The sequence below is a fragment of the Balaenoptera physalus genome (assembly GCF_965194825.1).
Source record: "Balaenoptera physalus genome assembly, chromosome: 2".
Taxonomy (NCBI): Eukaryota; Metazoa; Chordata; class Mammalia; order Artiodactyla; family Balaenopteridae; genus Balaenoptera; species Balaenoptera physalus.
In genome coordinates, this window is record NC_138883.1 from 142708305 (window position 1) to 142725858 (window position 17554).

General features: G+C 55.5%; 1 protein-coding gene across 4 annotated transcripts; it reads right to left on the reverse strand.

The window, feature by feature from the left end:
* Window positions 1-3411: 3411 nt before the first annotated feature.
* Window positions 3412-16614, reverse strand: FES (FES proto-oncogene, tyrosine kinase). 4 transcript variants are annotated; one of them, XM_082448633.1, is made up of 19 exons: window positions 16346-16613; window positions 15742-15963; window positions 15378-15551; window positions 13900-13996; window positions 13586-13769; window positions 11532-11669; window positions 11340-11459; window positions 11082-11204; window positions 10762-10948; window positions 10556-10639; window positions 9828-10037; window positions 9364-9486; window positions 8952-9005; window positions 8021-8139; window positions 7633-7727; window positions 7394-7517; window positions 6990-7147; window positions 6752-6874; window positions 3412-6323 (listed from the first exon to the last, which is right to left on the reverse strand). In XM_082448633.1, the coding sequence occupies exons 2-19, from the start codon at window positions 15952-15954 to the stop codon at window positions 6181-6183; spliced, it is 2469 nt and encodes an 822-aa protein (XP_082304759.1). In that variant the 5' UTR covers window positions 15955-15963; window positions 16346-16613; the 3' UTR covers window positions 3412-6180. The 4 variants fall into 4 exon arrangements, with proteins under 4 accessions (XP_082304759.1, XP_082304760.1, XP_082304761.1 ...); XM_082448634.1 differs by having other exon boundaries at window positions 16457-16612; XM_082448635.1 differs by lacking the exon at window positions 8952-9005 and having other exon boundaries at window positions 16346-16614.
* Between the last annotated feature and the right edge of the window lie 940 nt (window positions 16615-17554).

Sequence of the window (17554 nt, forward strand, 5' to 3'; positions counted from 1 at the left end):
GCAAGGTGGAAAGGACTACACTTAACTGAAACTAGGAAGACGGATGAGAAGTGGGCTTGTGGGGCTTCCCTGGTGGCGCAGTGGTTAAGAATCCACCTGCCAATGCAGGGAACACGGGTTCGAGCCCTGCTCCGGGAGGATCCCACATGCTGTAGAGCAACTAAGCCCATGCGCCACAACTACTGAGCCTGTGCTCTAGAGCCCGCGAGTCGCAACTACTGAGCCCGAGTGCCACAACTACTGAAGTCCGCCTGCCTAGAGCCCGTGCTCTGCAACAAGAGAAGCCACCCAATGAGAAGCCCGTGTACCGCAACGAAGAGTACCCCTGCTCGCCACAACCAGAGAAAGCCCGTGTGCAGCAACGAAGACCCAAGGCAGCCAAACATAAATTAATTAATTAATTTAAATATTACATTTCCTTTATTAAAAAAAAGATCTCATTTCCTTGAGCACCCGTAAATCCACTAGTTCCTTGATCAAGACTGTGGTCCCCCCCACTTCCCCATCCATAGCCCTCTGCTTCTTGGTAACCACTTGGCTAGGTCAGGAGAGGTGACCAGTTGTCCCTGTCCTAATTACCACTATCCTAATCATGACACTTCTCCATTGGGAACATCCCTTACAATCAAAAGAAGTCTTAAACATACTTCAAACATCTATTCCCACAATACATTCAACAATGTTATTTACAACCACTTGGGTGTGTATTAGCTTAAAAAGTCTTGGGCTTCCCTGGTGGCGCAGTGGTTGAGAGTCTGCCTGCCAATGTGCGGGACACGGGTTCGAGCCCTGGTCTGGGAAGATCCCACATGCCGCGGAGCAACTAGGCCCGTGAGCCACAACTACTGAGCCTGCGCGTCTGGAGCCTGTGCTCAGCAACAAGAGAGGCTGCGATAGTGAGAGGCCCGCACACTGCAATGAAGAGTGGCCCCCACTTGCCGCAACTAGAGAAAGCCCTCGCACAGAAAAGAAGACCCAACACAGCCATAAATAAATTAAAAAAATTAAAAAAAAAAAAAAGTCTTACCCGGGGATTTCCCTGGCAGCCCAGTGGTTAGGACTCTGCACTTCCACTGCATGGGGCGTGGGTTCAATCCCTGGTTGGGGAACTAAGATCCCGCATGCCACATGGTGCGACCAAAAAAAAAAAAAAATTAAAAGGTCCCACCCCCAAACTACCTCAATCTGTTGTCCAATTTGAGAGCTATTTCCAAATCTAGTAAGAGTGAGTTTTCAGCCATGCTGAATCCATGAGGGGGATTCCATCCAGGGGACTAAAAGGAAGTGATAGACTCTCCCATTATTGTCCAAGGGTGCTTATCAGATGACAGGAATTTATCTTGGACAGGTCACGGTTTCATTATAGCTGTAAAGACCCACTGCAACAAGCCCTGATTTGTCCGTATATTTTCCTCCTCCATATCCACTTCACTGACCAGAATGGTTGTGGCCAAAGTGGCTTGGAGCATGGGGTCAGTTGTTAACACCCAAATGGCTTCCATTCCTTGTCATCTTACATCAGAATTTGCATAGCACTCGCCTTTGCTAGTCGGATAAGCCATGCTTCTATCGTTTCATTGGACTTTTGCCCAAGTCTGTCTCTAATTTCCCTCCTTTCTTACTCATTGTAAGAGTGGATCTCAGCCCATTTCTGAGTGGCAGACTGCCCTTACTCACCAGATAGTGTTCTATCTGTAGTCACAGTAGGAGGGTGAGTAATAACCAGCATATGCCTTCTTTAACTCTGCAAGACCCTCTTTGATTTCCAACGCTAAACACCAGTGGAGCTCATTGGGGATCAGGAACAATCGTCATAGACCACTTGTCTCTGATGTCACCAAACAACTCAGCAGTAAGTGGACACTTAGTGTACGCTAAGTCCACCAGAGTTCTAGCCCATACTTGACTTGACAGCCCACATTAAGAGCACTGTCTCTTCTCCAAAAAAAGGGTTGTGACCTTACCAGCCTCACATTAAGTACCAAAGTGGTCAAGTGGTCAAGCAGTCCCTAGGCGCAGCATGGTGGCTAACAGGGCCACAAGCATCTACTACTGCAGCCACTGGGTGGGCCTGTCACACTTCCAGAGACTCAGCTGGTAAGGAAACAACAAGTCGCAAGGATCCAGACAGCTCATTACTCACACTGACAGCAAAAGCAAGACCAGCATATTGTCAGCTTCTCACATCCCTCCCTAGTGCCGCAGGATGACACTGAACTGGAGGGACAGGTGACAGGAGGCATGGTGATAGGTCACTCTGTGGCTAAGGAGCCAACTCTAAACTCCGGCCAAGCAGTTGTATGGCACCTGGCCTTACTCTACGACAGGAGGGGGCCTGATGGAAAGCCCTGCACTCAACTGAAACTAGAAAGATGGATGAAAAATGGTCTCCCATAATACAGGGAGTCTCCTCTCTAGGCTGCTATGTCCCCTTGCTCCAGGAATAATAGTGGTGTATTCTGTCAAGACTCAAGTCACGGCTTCCCTGGTGCCGCAGTGGTTGGGAGTCTGCCTGCCAATACAGGGGAAGCGGGTTCCAGCCCTGGTCCGGGAGGATCCCACATGCCACAGAGCAGCTGGGCCCATGCGCCACAACTACTGAGTCTGCGCTCTAGAGCCTGCGAGCCACAACTACTGAGCCTGCGTGCCACAACTACTGAGCCCGCATGACACAACTACTGAAGCCCGCACGCCTAGAGCCTGTGCTCTGCAACAAGAGAGGCCGCTGCAGTGAGAGGCCCACGCACCGCAACGGGGAGTGGCCCGCGCTCGCGGCAACTGGAGAGGGCCCGCACGCAGCAACAAGACCAAATGCAGCCAAACATAAATAAATAAAATAAAAAGTTCCCTTTAAAAAAAAAAAAAAAAAAGACTCAAGTCACCCTACTCAAGCCTTGCCTACATGGCCAATGTAGAGACATGCAAGGTTGTAAGGCTGCCACAGCGGAGCTGTTCCCCTACATGCTCATACTGCTTCCTGTCGGAACCCCTCAGACATAACTACTATTTTCATTTTTCTATAGCTTAGTTTTGCCTGTTCTTGAACTTCATGAAATGGAATCATAAGTATGCACTTTTTCACATAGCATTTCTTTGTCAACCTGTCTTTGAGATTCATCAGGGTTGGTACATGTACTTATGGCTTATTCTTTCTTATTCTTATATAGGCATTTGGGTCATCTCCAGTTTATTCTGGTCCAAACATCCCTTTTTCCTTCTGGAACTTCAATTACTCATATTTTGGAGTCCCACATGTTTCTTAGACTCTGTTCTTTCCATTTCTTTTTTTCTCTCTCTCTATTTTAGTTTAGACTCAATCTATCTTCAAGTTCACTAGTTCTGTCTTCTGGTTAGGGAACTAATCCTGAGACTGTGTGTTTAGTCTCTATGATTGTGACTTTATCCTTTAGCTCTATGAATTTTTAGAGTTTGTAATTTCAGACATGGCATTTTTCAGTTCTACCTGCTCCTTTGATTCTTTTAAAATAGATTCCAACCCTGTTGAAATTCTCTATGTTTGCACCTATTTTGTCCACCTTTGTCTCCGTTTAACATATTAAGCATAGTTATTTTAATTTAATTTAATTTAATTTATTATTTTTTAAGTATTTATTTATTTATTTAGTTTACTTATTTTGGCTGTGCCGGGTCTCAGTTGCGGCACGTGGAATCTTTAGTTGCAGCATGCAGACTTCTTAGTTGCAGCATGCGAACTTTTAGTTGCAGCATGCATGTGGGATCTAGTTCCCTAACTAGGGTTGAACCCAGACCCCCTGCATTGGGAGCATGGAGTCTTACCCACTGGACCACCAGGGAAGTCCCAAGCATAGTTATCATTTGTGGGTCTGCTTCTACAGTTTATTTTTCTCTTGTGTATTGGCCCCATTTTTCTCCCTTTTTGCATGTTTTATAGTATTTGAGTGTATGTTGCATATTGGGTATAAAAGAAAGGTAAAATATGATGTTATTCTCTTCCCCAACTTCTCCCTGAGGGTTCCCAGAGTAGCCAGTTACCTTGATATAATCAAGCATTGAGCTGAGTTGGGGCAGTTATAGTTCTGATAAAACTCCATCCTCCCCTGGATCGCCCCTGTCCTCTGAGATTTAGGAAAGCCTGGCCAGTCTCTGTCTCTTCCAGCCCTTCAAGTGCTGCTTTAATGAGATTTTGAGGTTAGCTCTTTAACCTCCCAACCCACACAGGTTCAAAATCTGGCCAATGGGACTTCCCTGGTGATCCAGTGGTTAAGAATCTGCCTTCCAATGCAGGGGAGGCGGGTTTGATCCCTGGTGGGGGAACTAAGATCCCACATGCCGTGGGGCAACTAAGCCTGAACACTCTAGAACCTACGTGCCACAACTGGAAAGAAGCCTGCACTCCGCGACGAAGAGCCCGCGTGCAGCTGCTAAGACCCAATGCAGCCAAAATAAACAAATAAATAAATATTAAAAAACAACAACAACAAACAAACAAAGTCTGGCCAATATCTTGAGGGGGAGACCAATTATTGTTTGTTTCAGGCCTCCTCCCTCTAAACACCTGCCTTTCCAGCCCAGCCCCTTCCTAGTAGCCCATACTGCTCCAGAACTCAGCAAATGTTCCATGGGGGAAAACTGGCTGTGCATTTTGGGTTCCTCCAGGTACCAATCCATAGCACTGTCCCTGTAAGCACCAGAAAATCCATTTCTTTTTTTCCCCAGTACAGCCTTTCTGTTTGGGACAATTCTGATCATCAGAGATGTCCCATCTCAGCAAATGTCTCAGGGAAGAAAACAACTGCCCATCATCAGTTCACCTTGAAGGGGCTTTCTCCTCCTTGAAATTTTAATTCATATGGTCTTTCTTTCTTAACACCCCTCGCCATTGTCTTTAAAAATTATTATTTTCATCTTACATTTCCTCCTAGTTGTTGCAATGGGCGTGGGGACCTGCGGAGACCTACCACATCCTACCCAGAAGCAGAAGTTCTTCAGTTCTGCTTTTTACCACTTCTAATGGCGATACAATTTGAATTGTTAGTGTTTTTACTTAGTCACACTCTAACTTGATTTCCTCTTGTTGAAACAAGTATTGTCTTTTATCTCTTTGAAAATAGATATCAACTACTTCATGGCCATTTTATCTCAAAGTTCTTACTGCTTTGCTCTTTGGCGCTATAAATCTTTCCAGGTTTCTGTTTTTCAGTCTATTCATACTTCTTTGTCTTCTTCTTCTTTTTTTTTTGGCCGCACCATGCAGCATACAGGACCTTAGTTCCCTGACCAGGGATCGAACCCGCACCCCCTGCAGTGGAAGCACGGAGTCTTAACCACTGGACCTCCAGGGAAGTCCCTCTTTGTCTTCTTGACCTTCACCGTTGCTGCTAGAAAAGTTTCACATAACTTTGTAGGTTTCAGGTGAATTTAAGGGAGGAGGTGAGGGCTCCCCGCTCTGCTACCCATTGCTCAGTAAACTTGTCTTGAGAGATGGGAATAGTTTTCTTTCTCTTCAGCTACTCCAGTCCCCTTGGAGTGGAACTCTAACTTCCCCTGACACTCTCCTCTTTCTGTTTCTCATGTGACTGTGGTACACAGACATAGTGTCTCTGACATTTATAAGCTAATGACTTTCAAACCTCAGTTGCCAGCCTTTACTTCCATCTGAGCCTCCAGACTTATATGTCACACTTACATCCCCACAGGCCCCTGAAACGCAACATCTCCAGACTCACCGTACTTCCTGCAGCTCTGCTCCTCTGCCTGGGATCCTAATTCAGAAATAACACCACCATCTGGTCAAGAAGCCTGTATATCATCCTGATCTCTCTCCCTCTTCCCCAAGTCGCACATCCAACAGCTACCAAACCATGTCAGTTCTGCCCTGTGAACACTGCCCGTCTTCCTCCTTCCCCACAGCCACGGTACAGGGCCTCTATTCCTTCTAAGACCTGCCCTCTAGAGGAGTGCACATGCCAAGAGCACTTGATGGGCACAAATGGTTTTTATTATTTCTGCCTGGAAGAGGAATCCCTGGCAGGAACAGGGATGCACAGCAGACACAGAGCTGCATCCCTGCCGGCAGCATAGATACCGCTGGCTGGAGTCCAGGACGATGAAGAGCTGTCCAGCGGCGTGACCTGGAGCTGGTGAGGAGGTATAATCTTGCCTGCAGAGGCCACTGGCTTGAGAAGTGGGGCCCCAGTCTCACCGATGCCGCTTTCGGATGCTCTGCAGCTCCTGGTAGATGGTGCTGAAGCTGGGTCGCTGCCCGGGCTCAGAGGCCCAGCACTGCTCCATGAGTCTGAACACAGCGTCGGGGCACAGCTCGGGGCAGGGCAGGCGGCCCCCTGTGAGGACAGGCACAGCACACCAGGCATGAGGAAGGGGTCTGAGGGGCCCTGGCAGCCCCTGGGCCATGCCATGAGCAATGGGAGCTGCTTAAGGTACAGTGTTCTTAAGGAGCCCCTTTTCTTCAACAAAAACACAGAGATTCTAATCTCAAGCCACCATGTGCTAGTTGTGTGATCCCTGCAAACCTCAGTGTTTCCTTCTGTAAAAGGGACCTATTAATCCCGACCTCACATGTTATGAAGAGTAAATGAAATAAACGATGGCCTGACACACAGCAGGATTTCACTGGATGGTAGCTCTAGGATTATTCTTACTCTGCCTCAGTGGGAAGGATAGGGCGTTAGGAGGCCTGGAGGAGTCCAGCTGGAGCGGTGGGAAGAGGGCTTGGCTCTGAGGCCACTGTCACACCGCAGGGTTCCCTTACCCTTTTCCACAAACTCCCGAGTCTGCTGATTGCTGAGGTTGGGGTAGGGAGAGGCCCCCAGGCTGAAGGTCTCCCAGAGCAAGATGCCAAAGCTCCACACGTCGCTCTCAGAGGAGTAGCGGCCTATGAGGAGGTGAGGCGGCGTGAGTGGGCCACACCCATTGGCCAGAGAAGGGCAGGTGGCGGGACCCATGCCCAGCCTCGGGCCCTGCAGCCAGAGCGGATCAGGCCCAGGTACCGTAGTTCAGGGCCTCCGGTGCGGTCCACTTCACGGGAACTTGTCTGAGACCCCCTGAGGCTGCATAGATCCCGTCGGCTTCCTCCCGGGACATCCCAAAGTCACTGATCTTCAGGACATTCTTCTCTGTCACTAGGCAGTTCCGAGCGGCCAGGTCCCTGGGCAAAAGCAGGACAGGGGCTCATTTAGCCAATATCCACGCAGCACCTGCCACCTGTCCGGCCCGGGCTCCCTAGACACAGCCACGAGCCGAAGCTGCCCCTGTTCCTGGGATGCCTGGTCCGTCAGAGAGGCAAACTCCACCCCCGGAGCTGGTGCCTGCTAGTGAGGGGCAGCAGCGCCTGCATCTGGTGCGGGGGCGGGGGGGCGGGTGTCGGGACTGCCTGCCGCGCCCACCCCCTCACCGGTGGATGCAGCACTTGCTCTCCAGATACTCCATGCCCGCAGCCGCATCCCCTACCATCTGCAGCAGAGTCTTCACCCTCAGGCGGGCTCCCTCTGTCCGGAGGAAGGTCAGGAAGTCGCCCCCTGGGAGTGGACGGTGGGGACGGGGAGCTCGATGAGCCTTCCGGGGGTCGGAGGCGGCGGGGAGACCTAGCCCAGCGGCGCACCCCAGCCCTGGAGGTCAGCTCACTCTGCTCACCCTGCACGAGCTCCATGACGATGTAGATGGGCTGCTTCTGGGTGCAGACGCCGATGAGACGCACGATGTTGGGGTGGCTGTACTGCTTCAGGATCCTGGGGGCGGGGGCGCAGGGCTGCTCAGGCTCCCACCTTGGCCGGGCAGGGGGTCTTACACATTCACCTCGTCGGCCCCGGGAGCCCAGGGAGCCTGAGGCAGGGTGAGAGCAGGGCAGCAGACCTGGAAGTGTGACTTTGGGTGGGTCCCAGAGCCTCAACCCTTCCACACTACGGGGGGGCGGGGCTGTGAAGATGCAACGAAGTCAAGCACTTCCGAAGTCAAGCACCCTGCCGTGCGCAGAGGAGCTCTTGTATGTGGAACCTCCAGGGGTGGGTATTTCATCACCCACCTCGCTTCCTGCAGAAACTTGGCCTTGAGGTCAGGTGGGAGCGTCTCGCGGCAAGATTTCACGGCCACCAGGGTGTTGTCAGCTCTCAGGCGTCCGCTGAATACTTCGCCAAAGTTCCCCTGAAACGGTCTGGGGCTCCTATCTGTCTTCCCTGGACTGTGGTCCTCTCCTGCACTTGGGGCACAGCCCACCTTGTCCCCACCGGCCCTTGCCTCAGTGTCCCCATGCTCAGACCTGCTCATCCCGGCTCTCTGGTTGGGGGACGAAGCGTACACGTGGGACAGGCAGGGCGAGTCACCTCTGATTTACCATGTTCACTGAGAAGTGACATGGAAGTCCAACAATCACTTTTGCTGGGGTTGGTAAAGCGTTCTGGTTTTTAGGAAAGTGACTTCTTTCCTGAGTAGGTATTTTATTTTATTTTTCTTTCTTTCTTTCTTTTTTTTAATTTTTATTTTTAGGCCACACCACGCAGCATGTGGGATCCTAGTTCCCTGACCAGGGATCAAACCTGCGCCCCACCTCACCGTCGCATTGGAGGCGCAGTCTTAACCACTGGACCGCCAGGGAAGCCCCCTAAGCAGGTATTTTATGGCTCATGTGAACAGAGCGTGTCTCTCTTCCCTGAGGAGGCAGGGGTTGGGGGGGAAGTGTGTGCGTGTGAGTGGGGTGGGGTGGGTGCTGGTGGCAGAGCCGTCTCTGGGGAGCTTCCAGGGCAGGTGCTTTCCCCCCGGTTTCCTGCAGGACAGCGTATGGCGGTGGCTGGGCAGGGAGTCAGGGGTCCAAGTTGGAACTCAGACTGAGGCAGGGAGGCTGAGAGTCCTCTGAGGGTGGGGCCCTGGTGTGACTCGGCCTTTGGGATGGAAAGAAGTGATACTGGGGGAGGGGAAAAGCAGGCGGCCAGGAGCCTGGCAGAGCGCACTCAACTCACCCGCCCAATCTGCTCACCCAACACCAGGTCCTCGTGGCTTAGTGCCCACTTGTCCTGGGGAAGGGAGGAGTCGGAGGGGGGGGTTGCATCAGAAGTCAGTGAAGGGAGGGAGTGCTGAGCCCTATCAAGGACTGAATACCCCCTCCCAACGCTGTGTCTTTCATTTCTTGGCACCTTGGTTCGTTGGTCTGCAAAATGGGGGTTGGACACAGGATCACACTTAGATGACTCAGGGACCAGGCAGGGGCACTAAATGGGTGAGCACCAGCCGGGGGTGTGTGGCCCAGGGAATGGGATTGACCTTGACATTCCAAACCTAGAGGGAGGCCGGCCCCCTGGGGAGTGTATGGGACCTGGAAAGCCCTTTTCCTGCTCTGATTCTGTGTGGGCCCCAATCCTGCCACAGACTCACCTTGGGCACAGCCCTGTTCAGGATGATACCGCTCTTCTTGGTGAGGGGCTGCTGGGAGCGCAACAGGTGGTCTATGAGCAAGGGGATGCTGGGAAAGCCATCTCCTTCCAGTCGGTACAGGTTCTGCGGGGTAGGGGGAACTGGGGTCAACAGCCTCCATTGCTGAGGGGGCCTGAGCCCTGGGAGAGGAGAGAAAGAAAGAACGGCAGGGAGAAAGGGCCTGCCTGGGATGAGAGGTAGAGACCTTATGCTGCACGACAAGCCTGCTCCCCCGTCCTATGGGAGGACGCACATCTCTGTTTGGTTGCAGGGACTGGGTGGTCCCTGGGGCCCCTTTCAGCTCTGCCAGGGAGACATCTAAGACATAGCAGCTCCTTTCTACGCTCCCTGGTGAAGGGGAAAGGAGGGGAGGGAGGGGAGGGAGGGGAAGGAAAGAGAAAGGCTGGGGTTCAGGCCCCACTCACGTCAGCATACTGGATGATGAAGTGTCGGGGCTGCCCATCCCACAGCACAGACAGCACGTACTCCTGCTTGCCCTGGCTCTCCCGGACCAGGAAGTCCCCGGAGTGTGTCAGCAGCTCAGCCACCTCTGCCCGTGGGATGGCTCCGTGGTACCACAGCTGCTCATGCAGGGGCTTCTGCACCTCTGGAACGAGCTGCAGCGGTGGGGGGAGCTAGACAGGCACAGGGGAGGAGCAAGGAGGGGTCACTCAGCCAGCCCATCAGGGGATGCCACTAGGCCGGCCAGTTGGGGGGTGTCCGTCTCTCTCTCATATACTCCTCGTCCTCACAAACCACGCTAGTGCCACAAAGAGCCATCTGCAACCCTTGGAGCCAGCAATAAACTCACCCAGGCTGGGTGATCCCAAACAAAGCTTTTGCCTTTTCCTCCAGGCCACAGCCCCCAACCACTCCTGGAGCAGAGAGAGCCGCGGGGTGACGAGGCTGCAGGTCCCTTCCACACACGTGGGTGGTGGAGAGGAAGAGGGTACAGGGGTGGCACGGAATCCCAGGGAAGAGAGGGGCTCCCCAGTAAAAGTGGCCTGGGAAGAGCCTCCTCTCTAGGGCAACCCCGTGACTAAACCCAAAGCACCGTGGTAGGAGGGGCTTAGGGGGACGTCCCTGAGACCGCTGGCCTGGCCCACCCCTTAGAGAAGGGCAGAGGTGTGGGTCCAGGCTGGGCTCCACTCACCGAGAACTTGGGGCGGAAGATTCCTGAGATGTGGCTCTTAAGGATCTCCAGGGTGGGTGTCCTTCCCCCTTCTCGCTCCTGCTCCTGAGGCCAGGGACAGACGTCAGCGGGTGGCCAGGCTTGGGGAGGGGGAGGGCGAAAATGAGGAGCGCGGCCCCGGGTGGGCGGGCAGGGCTGGCGGTGCAGGCTGTGGGTGGGCGGCTCACCGAGGACGAGGTGGAGTGGCGGTCGTCCTGCAGGAGCAGCACGGGCAGGGGCTCACTGGGGCCCAGCTGCTCCAGCTTGGCCTGCAGCAGCTCCTGCTGGGCCTGCAGCTTGGCCTGGCTGCACAGCGCTACCTGCAGCCCCTGCAGTGCCTCCTGCAGCACCTGCTTCTTGCCCAGCAGCTGCACCCTGTGGGCAGGGGCGGATGGTTGGGTGGGGGGAGAGAGGGGCTCAGCCTGCAGCTGGCGGCCAGCAGTGGGTCAGGCAGGCCGGAAGGAGGGAAGGGAGGGCCAGGAGGCTGCTGTAGGCGGGCCCCACTCACCGCTCCCGGGGGTGGGTGGTCTGCTCCTCAGTCCAGAGCTCGTGCTGCAGCTGAGTGACCACCTCCTGCCGGCTGAGCACTGTCTCAGTGGCCACAGCCAGTTCTTCTGTCACTGAGGTCAGCCTGTGCCCAGAGGAAGGGCAGTGTTAGAGCCACGCCCCTCAGATGCATCCCTGTGGGGCCAAGCAAGCCTGCGGGCTGGCCACAGCTCTGTGTGGACGGCGTCCACCCCCGACCCCGAGCCGAGCCACCACACACGTGTGCTGCACGCTTTCCACAGTCAGCTCGTTCAGCTGCAGCTCCCCGGGCTCCAGCAGTTCAGCCTCCTCAAGCAGCGACTCATCAAAGGTGACACAGGGTGGGACGTCAGGTGTGGACCTGTGGGGGACAGTGCCCGTCAGTGCACAGGCCAGCAGCCCTGGCACCCAGCTGCTGCAAGGAGGGGCTTACCCATACTGTTGCAGGAAGCCTTGGTACTCGGCCTCGGGCTGGATGTGGGCAACCGCTGCAGCCATCTCCCGGTGAATGGCCACCACCTCGTCCTGCACCAGGCTGCTAATCTCCAGGTATTCCTGCAGGATCTCCTTCCTGCCCCCAGACGGGACCCCAGGTCAGGGGGGCCTCAGGCTGGACAAGGCTAGGAAGCTTGGGGCCTGTGGCACTGGATTTGGACCCACCCTGGGGTTGATCCTCCCCACCCATCATTTACCAGTCAAATGACCACAGGCAAGTTACTTAGTGTCTCCCGGGAGTTTGTAATAAGGCCCCAATGACAGCCTATGTGCAGAGTGTGTGGTTTGAGGAAGTGCTCAGTAAATGTGAGCTACAAATGTGCCTGCCCTGGGCATAGCCCCACAGCTGGGGCTCCGGGGCTCTGATACACACGTAAGCCATCGATGTGCTGCTGACCCCGCATTTATACCTCCCAGAGCTCCAGTCTCATGTAACTATCTACCTACTCTAAATGTCCTGTTGGACATCTACCAGTTGAAAAATGAACTGCTGGGACTTCCCTGGTGGCGCAGTGGTTAAGAATCCACCTTCCAATTCAGGGGACACGGCTTCGATCCCTGGTTGGGGAACTAAGATCCCATGTGCTGCAACTATAGAGCCCACGCACTCTGGAACCCGCACGCTGCAACTAGAGAGAAGGCTGCACGCCACGACGAAAGATCCCGCGTGCCACAACTTAAGACCCGACACAGCCAAAAATAAATAAATAAATATTAAAAAAAAAAAATGAAAAATGAACTCCTCTTCTTATCTCCTGAACCTGCTTCTCCCATAGCATTCTCCATGTAGCCTCCACCACCCAGGGGCTCCGGGCCAAATCCTTGGAGTCATCCTTGACTGCTCTATCCACACCCCACTTCCAGTGCATGAGGAATTCCCACCGGCTCCACCTTCAAAGTATGTCCAAGACCTGACCACTTCTCCCCTCCATTGCTACTGCCCAGGTCCAGTGGCATGGTCTGTGGTCTGGATCACTGCAGTAGCCTCCTGCCTGGTCTCCCTGGTCCTGTCTTGCCCCCTGAAGTCTGTTCTCAACACAGCAGTCGAACTGACCTCACTAAGACGGCTCAGATCATGCTGCTCTTCTGGTCCACCCAGAGCCAAAGTCCTCACAATGGCCTGCGGGACCCTCTATCATCCCTGGACTCCTCCAGCCCTGTGTCTGACTCTGCCCTTCCCTCACTCTGCAAAGGCTGCACTGGCTTCCTTGCTATTCCTTGATTTCAGGCACTCTCCCACCTTGTGGCCTGTGCGCCTGTGATTCCTCTTTCTGGAATGGCCCTTCTTCAAAATCCCCCTGGCTCACTTCTGCACTTCTGAGGCTTTCCCAGACCACTCCATTTAAAACAGCAAACCTGGGACTTCCCTGGTGGTGCAGTGGTTAAGACTCCACGCTCCCAATGCAGGGGCCTCGGGTCTGATCCTTGGTGAGGGAACTAGATCTCTCATGCATGTTGCAACTAAGAGTTTGCGTGCCACAACTAAGGAGCTGGCGAGCCGCAACTAAGGAGCCCACTTGCCGCAACTAAGACATGGCGCAACCAAATAAATAAAAATGGCAAAAAAAGAACATATGCCTTAAAAATAAATAAATAAATAAATAAATAAACCAGTAACCTCCTGCCCTGTCCCCCTGCCTCCCTATCCTCTTTTCTTTTTTTATTTTTCTCCATAGCACCTATCACCTCTAACATGCTTTCTACTTTACTTATTGATTTCCTTTTCTTTCTCCACAAACGAATGATCCTAGAGGACAGATATTTTTGTCTACGTTCTCTGCTGTATCACACAGCAGAGCCTAGAATGCTGTTCAATAAACATAATAAAACCCTGCAATAAGGGGCCCAGAATAATGTAATTTGGATGTAAACTGACTGGCCCAGGGCGTGTTCTCACGTGACTACACGCCTGTCACTTTTACAGGACTGCGTTTTCTGGACCCTGCCTCTGGGCTTCAGGGCTGTGACGGGGGTCGGGGGGTGTGGGCTTACAAGATGCACGCCATCTCCTGGTGCAGGTCCTGCAGGGACTGGAGCAGGCCGGGCAGCATGAGCCGGTGGTGGTGCTGGTGATGTAGCTGCGCGGCCCGCACGCCCAGCACATAGCGGTTGTGGTGAGCGAACAGCTTCCACAAGCTGCGCACGTACTTGTCCTTGGCCTTGTCACGGTCTTTGTCTGCCAGGTCGGGGGAAGGAGGCGTGGGTGACAGCACAGAGGCCTGGGTAGCACCTCCCTCCCCAGGTACCTGTGGACAGGTCTGGGCTGGCTTGGGATTCCCATCCTGCCAGCGAGGGAAGCCCCGGACCTTTGCTGGCCTCCTGGTACTTGCGTCGGGCCTGGGCGCTGTCCCGTGCCAGGGCTCGGTACTGGCTCTTCAGCTTCTCAATGTCCTGGCTGTGGGTCTGGAGAGAGAGGAGAGACCAGTGTGGGACAGCAGGTCCCCAGAGGATTCCTGCCCGAGGTGAAGCCCTGGACAGGTTCTGCAGTCCAGGCGGGCAGCACATCCAAGTTCATCCTTCAGCAAGGGCCTGGAGACCTCTGGGATTTAGCCATTGCTGCTGAGGTTAAGGTCAGAGGAGTCGGGCTAAGGACAGGCCCCCAGGGGCAGCAGAGAGCCGGACTGGGCAGGCGACAACTGTCCTTCCTTGGCCTAGAGTGGTATCTGGTGGCAACTAAGGTCCAGAGGCAGGCATGTGTGCTTGGTTTAACACTCTGTTGATGCCATCTTGAAATTCTTAATAATTTTTTGACAAGGGGCCCCGCGTTTTCATTTTGCACTGGGTCCCACAATTATGTTCCTGGTGGTCAAGACTGGAGTTCTCATCCCAGTTGCCTGTTTCTGCACTGGGGTACTTAGGGCAAACTCCACTCCTCTCCTCTGAACCTCAGCTTCCCCATCTGTAACAGAGCTAAATGCACAGACTAGATCAGCCCTTTTCTTAAGGGCCAAGTGGTAAACATTTTAGGCTTGTAGGCCATGCAGTCTCTGTTGAACTTGCTGGGCTCTGCCACTGTAGCTCTTTAGTAGCCACAGATAATATGAAAACATATGGGCAAGGCTGTGTTCCAGTAAAACTGCCTGCAAAAGCAGGCTGACCCCTGAATTAGATGATCGTCTGGGAAGAGAGGAGTGGGTGAAGACTGGCCACCAGGGGCCGCTGTGGGTCTGCAGCAAGGCTGGGTTTGCACTGGTAGAAGGGGTGTGGTGCAGGCGGCTGCCCAGCACACTGAATAAGAAGGCTAAAGCATCCGCGTAAATAGCTCCAATCAAACAGCCTCTAGTCAGAGGAGCTGGGCAGGATTCAAGTGCAGGCAGACCCACTTCACAGCCCCAGTCCTTAACCTCCGAGTCAGGGGGCCACGCTGATGCCTTGTGGAGTCTCTGGGTCCCTGGGAGGAGCCAGCCTGGGCCAAGGGCGGGCAGAGTAGCCCTCATTCCTGTCACTGTCTCTCGGACCTGAGGGCCCGCTGGTGCAGTGCAGGAGGTGGGTCACAGGTCCTGCGCTCCTCCCAGGCAATGGCTGGATCACTCATCCTTGTATTCCCAGCACTCTGCTCAGGCACAGAGTAGGGTGACAGAAAAGGCGTGGAGAGGCCCTGCTGCAGCCCGGCCCAAGCTAAGGCAGGAAGGGGGGTGAGGGAAGGAAGCTGGGGGGTGGGCCTGTGGTCAGATACTTACACTTCTTCAGTGAGTCCAGGGGTTCCTTGCAAAACCAGCCCTTTTCAGCTCAAAATGTAGGCAGAAATGACCAGGAGAAGCCCCGGTGCCACCCACCCACCTACCTTGGTGAGCTCCTGCTGGAGCTGCTGCCACTGCTCGTTGTAGGTCTTGCGCAGCTGCTGCCGCTCCCGGATTAACAGGCTCAGCTTGCTCAGCGGCCCTGAGTTCAGATCTTCTGCGTGCTGCCTCAGCAACCGGCTCAGGCCCTCCGTCTGGCTGGTGATCTCTGCCCAGGACTACAGCATGGGGTGGGCAAGGCAGGGAGTTGGGGACAGTGGCTCCCACGCCTGGGCCTGCCCAATCTCCAACCCTCCCCAGTGGGCTCCGGGAAAGGAAGGGGCAGGCAGATCTACCCAGCACCCACAGGGCTTTGTTGGTCGAGGGCGGGAAGGGCGGTGAGGAGCCTAGGGCCCTGTAGAATCCCACCTGACTGATGGGGCTCTGGGGGCTGATGCCCCGGCTCTGGCCCCCGCTGTCCTGCAGTGACATGTGGTGCAGCAGCCCAGCGTATTCTCTGTCACTCTTGACACGCTGGGCCATCCACTTCCTCATGCCCTCCAGCAGCCGAAGCTCAGCCTCCTGCATCTGCTGCACTGCCCCGTGGCCCTGGGGACTGCACAGCTCCGAAGAGAAGCCCATAGTGTGGTCCTGGGGACCAAGAGAGGAGAGGCCACCACTGGGGGCAAGGCAGAAGCTGGAGACGGGCGGGCAGGACAGGGAAGCTAGGGGCTGCCGGGCCAGGAGGAGCCGCAGGCAGGCAGGAGGTGGGGGCCTGTCCCACTGAAATGCAGCCATGGGTACAGAACACGGTCTGGGCTGGGAAAGCCCTCATTGCTTCCTGTGTCCCAGGTCAAGGCCTGGTGCCAGGGGTCTCCTTCCCAGCCCTGGAACAGAAACTTCCCGGAGCCTCCCTCCCTGGGCCCTTCCACCCAGCACCCGCTGCAGGGGCAAGGTGTTCACAAGGCTGCCCCTGCCGGTGCCCCAGGCAGCCGCCGCCCGGGACCCTGCCCTTCTGCGGCCCCTGCCTTACCTGGTCCCGTGTCGCGCTCTCTGATCGCCTGCCGGGCCCCTGCCCACTGCCTGCTGACCCCGCTCCCCGTGCCTGCCGCTGCTGCCTCCTGGGCCTTGGGGCAGGAGTTACCCGCGTGGGCAGCTGATCCTGGGGCCGCCGAGGACCGACTCAGACTCAGGCCCGCACCACCCGGGGCCAGTTCCTGATTCCGCGTTTCCTCCTCCTGCGGTTTCAGTTGGCCCCGGCCCCGGGGCGGGCCGGCTGAGGGGAAGGGGCGGGCGGGAGCCCCCGACGCCTGCCCGCCCCCCTGCCCAGTGCAGGCCGCTGCCTCAGCCGGCCACACGGCCACGGAAACGGAAGGGAGGAGGGGGCTGGGAAAGAATGGCCCAGAAGAGAGCAGCCTGCGCCCGGCACTCCCCAGGGCCCAGACAGCGCCCGGGAACACGGGGAACGGCCCAAGGGGGCGGCGGTGGGCGCCTGGCACAGGGCCGGGCTGCAGGATTGCGTTGGGCCGGGGAGTCTGGGGGTCCAGAGCCTGGGGGCGGGCGGGCAGTCCGAGCAGCAGGCCAGGGCGGCCCCAGAAGAGGAAGGGGGAAGCCTAGTCCAGGCCTTCCCCACCCCACTGGATTCCCCAAGGAGAGCTCAGGCGCCAGCCTCCATTTGAATAAAATTTCCAAGTAAATATCCCGAGGAGAGGCCTGCTTCTCAGGCACAGATCCTGGTGGAACTGGCATGGCTCCTCCACCCCCAGGCAGGGGCTTCCTGTCCCAAGAGAGACCTGTGGCAGGCGAGGGCCCTGGGCTGGGGAGTGGAGAGGTATGGCGTTCCCAGTGTGGGACTCAGGATCTCCCCAGCAAAAGCCATCTTGGTCCAGTTAGGCCCCACCGAAGGCCTCAGCCCTACAGCTGGCGGCCAGGCTACTTCAGCCAAGGGAGACCCTGAGCAACTGGACACAGGCCATCACTCTCCACCCTGCTGGAGTCCAGGCCTGTGGGGGTGGAGGTGCTCAGCTAGTCCCACCCCTGGGGCTCATTAGTCCCACCCCTGGGGCTCATTAGTCCCACCCCTGGGGCTTGTCTCCAGCTGCTATCCCTTCCACACCCACCTAAAGAAGGCTTTGAGCGCCACGGGAAGTGGACTTTGGGCACTTAACAGGTAGGCAGGACATCATGTGGGCATGTAACTCGCCCCAGCCCTCACCCGCAGCCCATCCTGGACGCAGCCCCA